This window comes from Bactrocera neohumeralis, chromosome 4 (genome assembly GCF_024586455.1).
Source record: "Bactrocera neohumeralis isolate Rockhampton chromosome 4, APGP_CSIRO_Bneo_wtdbg2-racon-allhic-juicebox.fasta_v2, whole genome shotgun sequence".
Classification (NCBI taxonomy): Eukaryota; Metazoa; Arthropoda; class Insecta; order Diptera; family Tephritidae; genus Bactrocera; species Bactrocera neohumeralis.
Genome location: NC_065921.1, coordinates 1,170,952 through 1,187,723, shown reverse-complemented (window position 1 = coordinate 1,187,723; position 16,772 = coordinate 1,170,952). Strand labels below are relative to the sequence as shown.

General features: G+C 44.0%; 1 protein-coding gene across 1 annotated transcript in view; it reads left to right on the top strand.

The window, feature by feature from the left end:
- Positions 1-16,772, top strand: part of LOC126755419 (uncharacterized) — a 212,161-nt gene that overhangs the window by 137,874 nt on the left and 57,515 nt on the right. The window contains 1 exon segment of the mRNA XM_050467971.1: positions 16,562-16,707. Coding sequence (XP_050323928.1) covers positions 16,562-16,707 — 146 coding nt within the window.

Here is a 16,772-nt window from a genome sequence, read left to right as displayed (position 1 = left end):
CTCCTATAGAAGTCAGCGGCTTAGCGCATAGAGCGTGAACATTTCTGGTTATAATTATTTAAGTGGGCCGACAGAGAAGTTGCTCAGGCATTGTGCTGCTAGCCCATACATATGCATATCTAAGAGAGTTTAAACTGCGGCCTCGCCCGTTCATCGGTAGTTGCCACAGAGAGCTTAAATTCTGCTACCAGCACCGAATACCGAATTGTGCAAAGCACAATTTGGGCAAGCTTCAACTTTTCAACTATTTATCAAGCGAATGCCATTGACAGAAGAGCTGGCGTTTCAGCCGCCGTAAGCTTAGTAATAATAGACACAGTCCCGGCGACTACACCCATGTTGACCAAAAGTCCTTCTCTTTATTTGCACTCATTTCTTTTTAGTGTAAATACTGGCTTTGCTCTTCACTCACTTCTCTGGGTTCCCATTCCATTTCTGACCACTTTCGTTGGCCATTTCAGTTCGTAAATAATAAAGTGACGGCTATTCACCCTTTTCGAAAAGAAATACAATTTTTCTTCAAAGCCTATTAGGGCACACACTCTTGCACGTCGTGTTTTCTGAGCAATTGTGTGCTTAAGTGTTGGTGCCTTAAAGGCTAAAGCTGGTCAGAAGTGACACATAAATTTATGGAGAGCAATAAATGACAAAACGGTACGAGCGTTAAACGTTTCAAAAGGCAAAAAAATGCACAGCTCAAATGTAAGCCTTGAACTTGATTACTTTTTTATTCCGAAGTAATCCCAAGTCCTTATCGTCCCTTAGCATTTTAAGTTGTTAGTGTAATTTTTGCGGTCAGTTTAGGGATTTTGCTCACAGAGAATTCAAAAAGGGCTCGCAGTGCCTGATTTGAAAGCTCTCGAAGTAGTTTTGTCATACGGCGACAGTAAGGCTGCCAAAAGGGCGCATTTCTGGCAAAGTGTTTTTTACTGCGAACATTTATATGTCCGAACGGTTTTATTTCATTACAAGCTTTAGCTGAGCAGCTTTGGTGGCGAACTGCTGGGCACTTTGAAAACCAAACATTGAGTTCGCTTGATAATAGCGGCAAATGTTGGATTAGATCCCGCTGAATATCTGCTTTCTTATATTCGCCTTCAACAACAACTTCTGTCTTTATAATGTAACGGAATAAATAAAACACAGTATTTTCCTTCAAGCCCACCTACACATATTTTCTTGCACAGGCAAGTTTGTCCCTCCCTGCAACACTTACGGTTGCCTTGCTTCTGTGGCAGCCGTAGCCTCATTTGTGCGGATCACTCATACGCCGTGGCGCTTTTCATTCGTGCAAATATTGTCATAATTAATTTATGGCTTGTAATTGGGTCAAAAAATGTGCATGCAAATGCAAGTGGCATGTCATAATTTTAATGCAGTGCAAAGACAACAACAAGAACAACAAGAGCGCGAACATTGAAAACCTCAGCAACAAAAGTGGTGAACGCGGGCAGCGAACATGTCGACGGCATCCACTTGAGTGCTTTGCGTTGCCGCCGTGCATTACAATCAACGGACTGGGAACAGAAGGCGTTGAAAGCGAGCAACAAGCAAGCACTAATGGCGTGATTTACGTGCCACAAACTACATTTTTTAACTAACGAGCGCAGCCAGTGGGCACATTAATCACGGCGCTTGATAAAAAGGTGCCGCCGGGCCCACAACATATGCTCGCGAAAATGCTCAAATGCTCAAATGCAGCATTGCAGCAGTGGGGCGGGTGCTGCTGTTGGTCGTTGGCTGGCGGTTAGGGGCATGCCTACGTCGCCACAGTCAGGCCAAATTAAATTACATTTCGAACACATGCACTCTGAACGCGCTATGAATATGTAGTGTGGTGTATGTGTGAGCGCTTATCGTACACTTCTATCGCATTATGAACACGCGTCCAAAGCGCAAAAAGCAGGCATTTCCCTTATCGAACAAACAGGCCTCGTATTTGCAGGCAAATGAGGCAGCCACACACACACACACACGTACATACATGCATTTGGCTGCAGTCTTTCATTTCATTTGCTTGAAATCGAATGATTTATGGGCGCAAAAATGCCCCGTCCGTCGTTTGCCCCATTGGAGAGCGCCAATTTGCAGGCGTTTATTATTATGGCATTCCCATTTATTTGTTCATTTGCCAGCGCGTCGGCGTGGATGCCAAAATGGAGCCTTTACTACTCATTAGCAGTCGGGAGTGCAATACTACGTGACATTGGTTTCACAAGCACGTCTGATGCAAGGTTATTAGTGTGATTAGATATTGGAAGGCTTCCCCTGTTGCCCTAAGGCCCAAGCTTCGTTTGGACTTCTATAAATAGACATTAAATCGAACTTAACGGTTTCCTTGTAGAGGAACTTTACATAAAAGTGATCGAACGTATTGACAACTGGTTACATAACTCCCATTTATATGTCTGTTTGTATATCTATGTGGCCATATCTCGTCACGTGTGAGTTAAAAAGCGTTTTGCTTCAAAATGAGAATATCACAAATATTTTACGCAGTGCCTTGAACGTTTAATTAAGATTATCATCGCTCTCCGGCGAATGGAGTGAGGGCGCGTTGTCCCCGCAGACGGCCATCCGCCTGCACTTTGGCAAAAGCCGCGGGGTGCGCTGAAGAGTGCAATTCCCCTTATCTTTCTGCTCGACTATTGGCAAGCGCTCATACACATATGGTACAGGGGAGACAGGGGCGGGGTGCGCGCCGCAAGCACTGCTGAAACAATGGCAATCAGCAAGAAACTGACAGAAGCAATAATAAGTTCCATAAATATGTAAGTGGTCGTCTGTGCGGTCTCCTCTTGTCCCAACGCCTTGCATTATGCTTGTGTTTTTCTTTTTACAACAACAATTGCTATGAAAAGCTGCGAATGAACGAAACGAGGGACGAAATATGGGCAAGAGGTGTGTGTGTGGCACAGATGGCACAGATAATGGCCCATGACACACGAGCGCAGAGGAAAGCTGCTTAGCTGCCTCTCGGCGTCATTGGCGATGGCATTGTGGCTGCGTGAAAACAAAACCATAAAGCGGAAAAATAAACTGTAAACATGAGTAAAACGCCGGCATTCAAGTGTCGCCGCCAGTTCGGCTGAGTTGGTCAGCGCGCTGTTTTTATTATTATTGTTGCACAGCTGATTACAGTTGGCTGCGGGGATGGGGATATTGTGGAAGCAAAGTGAAAGCGTAACGATATTTGTGGTGATCAGCAGAAGCTACGGAAAATATGTGAGGGACCGGGGGAGGAAGCTTTCTCCTTTTGGTTGATTATCAGCTCTCTGATTCTCACTTAGAATATTTGAACTGCGATCAGGTTGGTTAATAAATGTTAGCAAAAGAAAAGAATGGAGCATCTTTTACACATCTTCAAATGTTCCCTTGTAACCAGAATGTGTTAGTTAATAATCTCTCCCTCTACTCTTCGTAAATATTTCATACATTTTTATTGTTAATTCCTCTTATATGGCTGGTTGGTCGAGACTCGCTTCCACACTTCCCACGACAATCGGGTCCGGGTAACCGGAACGATCCCGGATTTTTAACCAGACAAGGACTGTCAACGCGATCAGTCATCGCACACGCGACTAGGCATCCACGTCACTGTTTACAGTCATAACTTCGAAGTCGTAGATAATTTCGTCTATCTTGGAACCAGCATCAGCACCAGCAACAACGCCAGCCTCGAAATCCAACGCATAATATCTGTTGCCAACATTTGCTACTTCGGACTGAGTAGGCAATTGAGAAGTGAAGTGCTCTCTCGACGAACAAAAACAAAACTCTATAAGTCACTCATTATTCCCGTTTTGCCATATGGTGCAGAGGCAAGGACGATAACAATATCTGACGAGTCGACGTTACGAGTTTTCGAGAGAAAGGTTCTGCGAAAGATTTAGTCCTTTGCGCTTTGGCCACGGCAAATATCGCATTCGATGGAACAATGAGCTGTATGAGATATACGACGAGATTGACATATGTAGTTCAGCGAATTTAGGTCATGTCGTACGAATGGATGAAAACACTCCAGCCCTGAAAGTATTCGACGTAGTACCCGCCGGGGGAAACAGAAGAAGAGGAAGACCTCCACTTCGTTGGAGAGACCAGGTGGAGAAGGACCTGTCTTCGCTTGGAATCTACAATTGGCGTCACGTAGCGAAAAGAAGAAACGACTGGCGCGCTGTAGATAACTCGACTATAACGGCGTAAGCGGTGTCTACGCCAGTAAAGAAGAAGAAGTCCTGTCAACTCGGCACCATTCCTCGAAGCTACTTCAGGTATGTCTTCTGCCGGTACAACGACAACAACGACATACTATCTTTTATTTTGTAGTTATCTGCTGCTTCTTCTTTACATATTTTTGGAGGCTGAAAATAGTGAAAAGTGCTTGCCGCCCTTAGGGGAATCCACAGTTTCAACTTTTGCCGCAGGCGAGCAACCGCACTTGTAAATGGACGTGTATAAAATGAATATCGTTACACTTTCATGTATCAATGCGAACCCGCGTGGTGTAAACGCAGTGAGTGCCGCTAACAACTTGTCCACCTTCCTGCCTCTAGTCGTTGTGCACCCTCCAACAGAAACTGCATGTTGCAATTGCTGCGCAGCTGGCCTTCTTTGGGCCCATCTTCTAGAGCGTGCAGCATCTTAACCCACTTTGTGCGCGCTCTCCCCCACTCCCCGCGCAATATTTCGCGCAAAAATTTATTTGGTTCAGACTCACCAGTCTCTTTAGTTGCTTTGTTTTGCAACACTTTCGCTAAACTTGTGCTATAATTTCAAGGCGAGTGCGATTCGTGCCAAGGGGGAGGCGAGCGGGGTTCGCAGCAGTGGATGCTGGCGGCTGGGGTTCTGCGAACGCCGCTGAAAGCAACTGTAAATTCAATCGCTGCGCGGACGCCAACACGACGCAATGAATGAATGAAACTTAATGCATGAATGCAACACAACAACAACAGCAGCAGCGGCAGCGTTGGAATAATAGCAAAAAATAAACACTCCGAACACAACAAAGACATGCTAAATACATGTTGCGCCATGTTGTTGTACACGGCAAGCGAAAATGAACACGAAAGTGATAAAACAACACAACAACAACAACAACAAATGCCAGCCATTAACTTTGCGTCAAGTGAACTTATTGTGCCGCCTCGAACTAAGCCAGCCCCCGCCTCAGCGAGTCCATTATTACAAGTACAATAAAATAAAGCGCGAATATACTTCTCTCTGCCTCTGTGTGTGTGTGTGTGAGTGAGTATATTTTACGTGCAGTTATAAGTGCATTTATTTTGTATGGCAACCGTTGAAAAATATGTGGAGCGTAAAATTTTTTTGTTACTTCCACCACACATCCTTACTTACATATATACACATATGTTGTGTATATATGTATATACATATGTGATGTGCCTAAAGGGGGCAGCGAATAAGGCGCCGAAGAATGCGAGGCAGGCTGCAGTACTCGAAAGTGCATTAAAGTTTCCATTTGCCTGAAAGGGCGCCAGAGGCCGGTTCGCTCGACTGGTCGATAGCTTCTCCTTTTCCGCACCCCACCACAGACATTCGCACACATTCATACGCAAGGGCGTTGCAAGGCGAGAGCTCATACAGGCAAGTTTCTTTCGGGTGGTGGGAGGCGGTCGGCGCAATATGGCAGTCGGCAGCCAATGCTGGCGCAGGCGATTCCTTGGTTGGCGGAAATATGGATTTTTAGGCGTATGTCAAGCCGGCAGGCCGCAAGCCGACAAGTAGCCACTCGAGTTCCTTTATTTGCTTTCGATTGTGGAAAGTACTTTGACATTTGTACATAAGTTTGGGTGGGTTTTTGGTAATCGGTTTTGTAGGCGAAACGGTTACACATTTAAAAGTGAAGGCAATCGCACAAGCAGTTCTTAGCAACGACAGCAATTGCTTTTTGCGAACGTTTGAGCTGCAAAAATTTCCTGTTTGATAGAACTTAGAGTTTTCCTCGAACCAGTGGGGTATGTGGTGGGTTACAAGGTAATAAAAAGTAACACCACAGCAGAGAGATGGAGGAAAGTAGCACTGTTGAATGAGCAGCTCTGCTCTGCCAGACTGTTTCACTAAGTCCTGCTTTGACTGCAACCATTTCGCCTTACCAGCCAGCACTGGCTCAACATAACCTAATACTTGTGTGTGTGTGATTGTACTTGTGTGCGCTCAGAAGGCAAACAAACTTTCATTAACCCATATGTGTTCTAACAGTTATTGGCTCACACCTACTGGAATGCTGAAGAGAGGCGGCGTCAGCACGAAGGCAACACACATAGCAACACCAACACTAATGCATGCTGGTCCAACGCGATGTATGCAAACAAAAAGAGACCAAACTGGCGTCGACATAGAAATGTGAACTGAAATCTGATTAAAATTTTAACACCATGCGAACAACGAAAGCGCCAGCAGGAAGAGCTTTGGATTCTGTAATGTGCTGATGGCTCCATGGCTGCACAAATAGTTGGCTTGAAGGGCGATGTGCCGCAAATCGGCAGCTGCAATCGACTTAATGCAACCGCACGGTCGCTGCAAGTACTGATAAGGGCTCGGTGAGCTGGCGAGGAATTTCGGTTCAATTGGCACTTTTAGCGCCACACGTGTGCCAAACTGTTGTTGTTGTTGTTGTTGTGATCGTGTGTGCTCTAAGTAGCACTGCTATCTGCAAGCATTAATTGAAATTGGGATAACTAACGGTTATTGCCGACAGCGCCAAAATAAAGAAATACCAAAATTTATTCGAAATGCAATTTAGTCGGAAAATACCGACGACTTTCACACTTAAGCTGCTTTGTATTACTTAGGAGCACCGCTTGCAGAGAGCAGGGATCAGCAGTAATCCTTTCCAATAATAAAATATTTAAATTAGCGAACGAGTGCTGCTATGGTTCTGGTCCTGGCTTTTCCAACGGGGTGCGTTCGTGATGACGAGACCGCACGCAATGCTGAGCAACATGCCAACTCACTTTCACAGAGAATCCAGGTCAACCCGACGTTTGAGTGACTTGTAACATTTCGCAATAATTTTTCTGTTTCCGTTTCTGGGTTTGTTTCTGTTTCTGTTTCGCCTCGGCACTACAATTGCATATTCATAACCGGGATTAACTTATAATCACAATAATCAAGTGTCTGTATAGCTGCTCAGCTTTTAATCCGCCTGATTGCTTGTACGCCAACAACCGAGCGCATCGAGCGCCACCTGAAGCCCACCCACACTAGCACACTGCCTTGGTGCACCCACACACACGCACACATGCCATCACTTCATCACTTTCAACCGCCCACCGATGCACCGATTAACTGCTCCTGACCCACTTGGCCACTGGCACATGGTGTATGGGTGAGTTGGAGTATGAATGTGTTGGTGTCGGTGTGCGTTGGTGTGCAAGTATGTGATTATGCATATGGAAAGCCGATTGCGGATCAAAATATTGTTTTAGTTGCCACATGTGGCAGCTTTTCAACCTATACATGGACGAGTAAACACACACTCACACATACATGCATGCTGTTGCTAATGCTTGCATGTGTGCTCTTTTACATTCGCTTCATTCGACTCGAAGTTGGCAGGAAGGAATGCTCGGAAAGTTTTACGTGCAGATTAAAACATGCAAGTGCACCAATAGGAAGTGCAACACATAATACACGCCATACACCGACACACTCACATTCGCACAAACTCAAACAGTGCCGCTGCCAGGGCAAGGAGCGGCGGGGCGGGAGGGGACTGCAATGAAAATAAATGTTGCTATTACACTTCACTGCAAGTCAAACAAATTTTACACATATTTGCCATACAAAACACATAAAAGAACAAAAAAAAACAAGAAAAACAACAGCTGCAGCAAGTATGTAAAAGCATTGCAAATCAGCAGTTGCACTCGAATGCATCAATTTGACTTGGCAATCGGTCTGTGTTCACGCTCGACTCGCTGCACATGACACACAAATAAATACTCGCATCGAGCACGGAGCGAGAGGGAACCTCTGCGCAAAATGACAATACCTGAAAGGACCAATGAGCAAGCAATTTAACTGGTATTTGGAGTAACCAAAGCATAGGTTACCATAGACTTTAAAGTGGCATTGAGAGCTTTAAATTATCGGCTCCATAAGAGAAAACGCACAATAAATCTGCACGGCAGGAGAACACCAGCACAGTTCGAGCTATTCGTTGTCGTTTAGAAATAAAAATAAAAATTTTTGATTTGGAAAATAATTTTGCTGTTATAAAGTTTCAAAAACGTTTGTTAACTCAATCCTCACGAGTTAGTCAAGGTCGCCGCCTGAGCAACCGATTTTCCCACTGGGCATTGCTGCGTCCCCACGATGTGCCATATAAAAGTGCATGTTAATTACACGCCATGTCGGGCAAAGTGGCCTCAGCAGCGATGACAGGGACAACGAAGTCAAACGCAAAGGAGAATAAAAGTTCTTAGAAAAATATGTAATAAATTTATTTTAATTAGTGGAGCGTGAAATTGAATTGTCAGAGCAAATGTATTGGCGCCTCAGCGAACCAATGCTTGCTTCAAAACTAGCTTAATTGGGCTGAGAGGGGGGTTCAATGCTCAAGTTGTTTGTGAACAACACGGTCGCGCGGCTGCTCAACAAGCTCTTGAGAGCATAGAGAGAAATTAGATTTAAATTTCGAAATGCTAAAAAGGCTCTTCTCACACTTTCTTTTTGTCTTCCCTATAGACTTTTGGCATATTTCTAAATTTTTGTAAGCGAAGGCATTTATGACCAAAGTCATAACGCCACATCGGATGGCCTCGCATACCGCTATATTTCCACACACTAGTGTACATCGTGCACCTATCAATGTAACTGCCTACAAATGAGTCCAGAGTGTAATTAGTGCAGAGTGGAAATTAAAATAAAACTAAATTTCATTTCACATCACTTCCATTAGATCCACTTGCGATGCTGACTGACTGACAGGCACTGTGCTGACGAACCGTTCATTTTTATGCCTAGCAACAGTGACAAGTGGGTGCTGCCACATTAGTCCGTAAAGAGCAGCGGCAGTCTGGCGCGCGCCTGCCACTGATTGCCGCCGACAGAAGCCAACAATGATGAGCTGCAATAACGGTGACAGCCATAATCATTATGCATGCATGAGCTTGTAGTCGCAAGCGAGCGAGAGTAATCAAAATCACGAGCACTGAAAGTTTAAATAAGCGCAAAACAGCGAATAGGAAACACGCAACAACAAACAATAAGAGCCACGTTTATTCGATGGCATCAGCGGCGCTGCGAACGGTGACGGCTGATCGGCGAAATGGCTGACAAAAGCGCGCTAATAACGGTAACGACAATAGCTGTGCCGACAAGCTCACAGCTGACAAACTGACAAGCTGACGTTGAAGCGCTGTTAGTGTCATAACAAATGTCTGTCACTGCGCCCGTGTGATGCATTAAAAACTGTTTGCTGTCACATGAATCCGCGCACATAAATAACGGTAAATAAGAAATGAAATCGCATTTAATCGCTTTGACGTAATGCAGCGTAAGCGCGCGCGTCTAAAAGCGCCCGAACTTTGTATTTCTATATGAAAAGCATAAAATGGTTAGCTGCCAACATAAAAGTGTCATGGAAGGACCTGCCATCAACCTGTGGGGGCCAGCCGGCGGTTTGTCGCTGCCACTCGCGCCGTAACAACCCGAACGAATCACCCAGCGTCCAGGAAATCATTCAACTGCGCGCATCAGTCACCTGCCCCCTGACCTACATGCATAAATACAAATGCAACTGGGGAAACTATAACGGTTTCTTTATTTATTTGATATTTTCCTGTTACACTCTGTCCTGCGTCCCTTCACCCCTTCGCTAAGCAAATTTGTGCGGGGTCCAAATGGCTTTCTGGGAGCTATCTACCGAGGTACTAACACACCCACGGCTACGGTCCCTTTTAGCCTTGTTTTATTGTTTACCTTCTGGATTTTATTGCAAAGTTAACGGTCTCATGTTCACTCACATTTGATAATGTCTGTATACAACACACACACAGGCATACATGTAGGTGGGTTAAAGGATCTAGTGGGACGAAAGAGTAGTCAAAGTGAAACGGTAAAATATCAACAAAGGCAATTCGTATAAAGTTGGTAATAAATGAACGTGAAGGCGCTCTAACGTTGGCTGCGCTTGCTCCAATGCAAACACAGGTCTCCCCGCATCTGTGTGTGTGTGTGTGTGTGTGTGCGGCAGATTAAGTTGTAAAAGCAACAAAAGGCTGTGCAACTAAGTTTCTCATAAATATGGCTGGCGGAAGAGGAGACCAGGGCGAGCGGCCGCCTTAAAGCGAAAACGAACGAGGCGAGAACAGCTGACGGTATTGAAAAGCATTTTAAGCAAAACACTAATTAAACGAAAGACTCCGAGAGATTCACATAAAATGTAAGCTTACAACAGAAAATGCTAAAATTAAATGCAAAAGACTTCGAATGAGGCACCAAGCCTACATTTTTCTGTGGTATATGCTGCAAGAGTCTGTCAACAGCCTGGCCTGACTATTTGCTTTCTTTTTGTTGCCTGAAGAGAAAAGAAACTGTCCCAAGTTTTCTGGAGTGATTTTTGATTCTAGAAAAAAAAAATATTTTCACGGCAAATCTTTATTATCACCTTCAAACTAGGCAACGTTTGAGTATATACGAACATTCCAAGGGTTAAACCATTTTTCCATTTCCTTGTTGTTATGCCTTGGCTGGAATGGTCTTCAGTGGCTTCAGTGGCTTCAGCGACTTTTGGGTTTTTTCGTTTTGAGACAGTTTCGACGTCTTATTCATAAAACCACATCAAGTAATCAGTAATGATGCATTCGATGAATATCACTTCTGCAGCAGTGTTGATAAGCATCTCGACCTCTACTCGACGTGGTTTTTCAAGTCTAGCATTAGCACGCTTCATACCAAAAACATTAACCTTCAACCCCAAACCATTAACAGAAAAGTGTTGTGTCGATCCATAAGAGATGATGGGATGCTTTTCTCTCTCTGCTGATAACACTGCGTTCTTCAAGAATTCTTTCTTTAATTTCTGCGTTACCGTCATTAAGATTGTTGGACTACATGCATGAGGCAAGTTTCCGGTGATTTCCCGTTCTTCACTGAATGCTTTGAGACATTGATATTCTTGTATTTGTGATAAAGTAGACTACCCGAAACAATTATGTCTTTATATATATATATATAGACAAAGGTTTAATCAATGCGAGAAAATTAAAAAAAATATATTGGTTAGGTTTTCTCGCGTAATTTAAATGGAACAGTCCAAATCGATAGTGATCGGATGGTAAAACGCTCAATTTGTTTCAAAAAGTTTAATTTGTACCGGCTGGATTAAAATTCGCAGTCACTTCAACCATTTTCACGAAGGCTCCTTATTAGAAGATTAATTCCACATCAGCTGAAGTAACAGATCGATTTTGGTATAGAACATGATTTCGGAACCACTTTGTCTTGCTCAAAGGAAATAATTATTGATTAAAGTCGGCTTTTCTTAATACAAATATATAATAATTTCACAGATAGCAAATTTTTTCAATGCCAAATGAGGCGAATGAAGAAGTTTTCATTACGGTAATTTTCTCGCGATACTTAAGAGCGATTTTCTAAACTGAAATGCAATAGACGAAAGCAGTTGTGGATTTCCGAAGCAATTTCTTAACTGGAAACTGGAGGCAACGTCCATTTGTTTAATTTAAGATAATACATTGTGCCGGCGCATCTCATAATAATCCAGTCATTACCAGAAAATTCACAGCGCAGTCGTAAGCATAAAATTATCTTCGCCTTAATTTATTCATTATGCACACACCACCCCCACCACGCACACACCCACACACACACGTACGAGTACGGCGCAAACGCTTATTCATTGCATCCATCGCATAATTTCCTTCATTAAACCGCAGCGTTATGGCGGCGCAATCGCACACACACACAAACAAATGCACAGAGATGGCTGGTTGTGCCGCCTTCCAGGAGCCACAGGCGACAATAAATAATAACTAGGCCGGCACTGTAACGCGAAGATACGAAGTTTTCCTAGCCGGCAACATAACTAACATATTATGCGCCCACAACATGCATGTGTGTGTGTGTGTGTGTGTGTGTGTGTGGGGAGGGCGTAAGAGCGTTGGAGGCGTGGGACTATCAAGGAGCTGCAAGGTAAATTAATTCCGAAAATTAATACACAAAAGCAATATGAGCAACAACGGTTGCCACGAGCTACAGCTCCAGTCGTTAAGGATATTCAGAGCACGGGTCTGCAGAAACTGGCGACAATGCCCGAATCTGACTGGCAGTCAGTCGGAAAAGTAATTAGATATTCTAGATGTGTGCATGTGTATGCACTACTTAAATATTCATCTAATATGCAGGTACACACGCGTCTCCCATCTCAAATGCGCAGCTGACAAGCGGCCTGAGAACCATGCTAGGCACTCGTGGAGCTGTGGCATGTGAGTGAAAAGCCTCAGCCAAAATGCAATCACAAATGTGGCAGTTCACTTAAGGAGCATGGAGCATTTTAATGCCACATACGATTGGTGCTGTGAATAGCCGGGAAAGCTAAACTGAATTTCAGATGGCAATAAAATGAAGGAATAGTGAGAGAACGAAGTATGCGTCGTCTAAAACTATAATTATTTGAAAATATCTGCAAGATTTTTTAACAATTCCCTCAAAAAGTGCGCTGGCTATCAGCGTGTTCACTTGGCTGTTTTTCTGGAGCCTCTTAACATGAATATCTGCGTGTTTAATATGCTTCTTCCATACCGGTGGATAGACGATTTATGTGTAGTTGGACAATTCGTCTTTCTACTTCAGTTTACATTCGAAGAGGAGAGGCAATGAAATCGCGTTCTGAATCTTTAAAGCTCAAGCAAATATTCCTATTAGTCGGCAAGCAACCCCTTTCTGCTTTTCGAAAGCAAAAATTCAAGCCTTATCGGCCGCGGTTGATTAAAGCACCTAAAAACATAATTTCCAATTCATTTTATTTGACATTTATTGCCTTCGCGATTAAACTCGCCACTGCCATCAGTCCGCCACCACCGACAGGTGGACCCGATGAACCATGCTGTGGTGTAGTGTGGTGGAGTTCAGTGCTAGTTAAATATTAATTAAATTGAGTGGCGCGTGGCTTTGACACTTGTCGACTAATTGCAACAAATGAGCTGCCTAATGCCACAAAAACATGTCGTTTGCGGCGACATGGTCACCGGCTGCCAGTGCGAGATCCTGTTAATATTAAAATAAATTTAATTTATTTAATTAATTAAGTTGACACGACAAGTGCAACAGTGTTAATATTTAAGTGCATACAAGTAAAGGCGCATGTTGCAACATCCAGCTGACACTTGCAACTGACGGCGCATGAATATTTAGTGAATATCTGTAATCAAAATTTAATCATGTTTCCAATTAACCGGAGAAATATGTTCATGCATGTGTGTGAGTGTGTGTGTGGTGGTATATGTGGGCGCCACGGTCGAAATGTTACTCATACGCCACGCACGCCAATTAAGTTTATCAGCGCATTTTCCACATCGTAAGCATCGCATTTGTGAAACGCACGACGCAGGGAAGGCACCAAGGGGCGGTGGCGTGTGAGATGTGTGCCGAGGCAAGAAATGAATGGCGCGCCATAAAAACATAACGCAGCGCCTAATTGCGGCAATTAAGCCGACATCATGAATGCAAATTATGTCGTAAGCTCGCATAAAAACCGTGGTTGAGGCGCTACAACAACGGCAACAGCAAGTAAAGTCAACAAAATTCCAGCAAAAGGACGGCGGTGGTGAATGCAGGGTGTTAGACAAGCCCTTGCGCTCTCCCTCCGCACTGACTCTGCGCGCAACGCCGCAGGCAATGCGTAGCCTGAGTGAAGGAAAACCAAATAAAAATTGGGCAGAAACGCTAATCGCATTACTCGGCATTCGTAAATACTTCTGTGTGGCTAGATATCAGCGTCTGTGAATTTCTGCTCACATTTCCATATTTATTGTGTGGGTGTGTCGGCGCGCCTTTGTCTACATACACAGCTGCGCGTAAATCGCTCGGCTTAATTTGCTGCGAAGATAAGCGTCTTTAGCTGTGCAGTCGAGCAGCAAACGCGAAGGTAAACTTTCGTCGTGCAGCCGCGCGGCGCCTCAGACTGTTCGAGCAGACTGCACAATTGTTTTCGCGGCTTGCTTTCCTTTTATGGCTCTAAGGCATCTCTTCGAGCGCTCTTTTGCGCGTGTGAGTGTGTGGATGTTTGTGAGCGAAAACTTTTACTTCTAATGTTTGTGGGAAGCACATAACAACAGCCATTAAACGCCGACAAGCACAATGAAGTCGCGGCATCCGGCACCGCAAATATCGCTTTAGACACAACAACAAAAGTACTTTGCTTACATTTTGAGGTATTTTTATTGACTTCATAATCATAAGATTTGGGTATGAAATTTAATAGAATTGAAGGTCGCATTTTTCATAGCGATTTTTCACTTCTTTCAGAGGCCATAAACCATTACGGGCCTTTATTTGGAATACGAGGTAGTTTGAGATCCTGCATCAATAGTTGCGTGTGCAGCGCCAAACTAACACGATACAACAAAGCCTCGATGAGTGTCAACACTATCTCTAGCAGCTATTTGAGGTTAGGCACTTGCTAGAAGCACCAACAATTCAGTGAATTTGAAAAGCGCTTTAACAGTCGGCAATGGCAGTAATTCCTGCTCAGTATGAGAGTGATCGAACACGCTCAACAATTTCATGAAGCTCACACTCACTCATTCACCGGCGCACACCTAGCAGCCGCATGAACGACACTCCCATACACAAACACAAAATCCATGCAGTGCAAACCATACACTGGTGATTGCGACATTTGCAGTTGATTGAATTCGTAATGTAACCAAATTATTTTCACTTGACCACCTTTTCAATTTCCGTGCGCAAAAATGCTCACTGCGGTGAAGCTCGTAAGCGGGCGAGCAGCCACCGGTCGCACCATGGAGCTCGCATGGAGGCGTCGTTGTGTTCAGTGCGGGGCACGAAGCCGGTGCGGTCGGGAATGGTGTGGAATGTGATGAAATTTACCACACGAATAGACAATCGAATGCATTCACATGGAAGGGCATTGAATTTGAGTGTTGTGGTTAGATGGCATCTGGCTGGCTGAATGGCTGGGGGGCGGGTTCTGGCGAATTTCCAGTATTTGCTGAGCAACTCAAATGAGGCTATGTCAGCAAGCACCGAGCCCAAAAAGAGGGCACAAAATGATTTAGGTGGGAGAATTTTACAGCATTGACAACAGTGAACATAGAAAAGCATTGGAAAGTTTAGTACCTCCAACGTTTGTTTCGAAGATTTCGCCTATAAAAAGTGACGGACATCCAGCTACTGACTAACTCCTGGTAAATTTTCGAGCCATTCCAGGCTGTCAAGAAAAACTGAAAATATTAAAAGAGCGTTGTTTTTCGAATTCTAGCACGAAAAATAAAGCTATCTAATATCAGCTCCGTTGAGCAGTATTCACCTTAAAGGCAGAGCTGTCGTCGGCGCTGTAAATATGTGCGTATAAGCGCAAGCCAATTAATGGTAATGTGGTGTGATTTAAGTGCCGTAAAAACTTACAGGCTATAAGACGCTCTGCTGCGCTTCGCTTCTCCTCCAGCGCCTGCGGTTCTTCAATGATTTTGACTTTTTTTTTTGTCTGACATGTTCGCCTGTTTGCCAGGTGTGCCGAGCCCGTGCCTTCTATTGTGAAATGCGCCACTAAATATTCGTCAGTCGGGCAGTTTGCTACTTCCGTTCATTTTCATCAGCCGTCTGCTGTCATTTCTGTTGTCATGTGCCGGATCCCCTTAGTCGTGTTTCCACGACCTCACGCCGCTGTCAGATGGGTTTCCAAGCTCTGTTTTGCGGACGAAGTGTATTATAAATTTTATTTCCTTTCAAATTATTTCACAGTTATTTTTCTGCGCTCACTCAGCCGTCAACTCGGCGGCAGGATATTAAACGCTGTGTTGATGCATCATGAAAACTGGCGCATATATTAAATATTGTACAACAATTGAGGGCAGCCATAGAGTTTTCAACTCAAATGAATAATTTTCGGTTGGATCGCGATCATCACTGATTCATATGGCGATTCCTCATGTGTATAAGTGGTAGAATTTGTTGCATTATTAACGGGGCCGTGTGTAAAAAAAAGTTGGGCGAAAACTAACGGACATTTTAAGGTGGAGCTGGAATAGAAAAGTAACTAGCGATACTAATTTCAGAAGAGATTATGGAAATTAAAGCTTGTGTTTGTCAGAGTCTGAACGTATGATTGTCAGTCGAGTTCTGGCTACTTAACATCATACCCAAGAGATACCAAACGATCTGGGTTACAAAAAAAAACTACCTCATTCAAACCTTCTCTGGAAGAAGTGTTGCTCAGTGTGCAAAACTCGTTATTAGGTGTTGCTGTTGGTTTATTAAAAAATACATGACTATCCTTACTACTTACTATACTTAAGGAAATTAATTGGATATTTTTCTCTTTTACTTGCAGAAAGATTTGTACGTGAGCAAAGTTGATCCGGGTTCGCCACGCGCCGAGCGTAAACTTTCAGCCGCGACCGCGCCATCGATGAAAACAAAGTGGCTGAAAGCATTTAGAAGCCTAAAGCCGGCTTCCGGTTCAGCACCCGCCGATAGGTGAGTTTAATTAGCGATTTCTCTCTCTCTCTCTAAATGCCTCACAAATTCGTCTCGCAAGCACT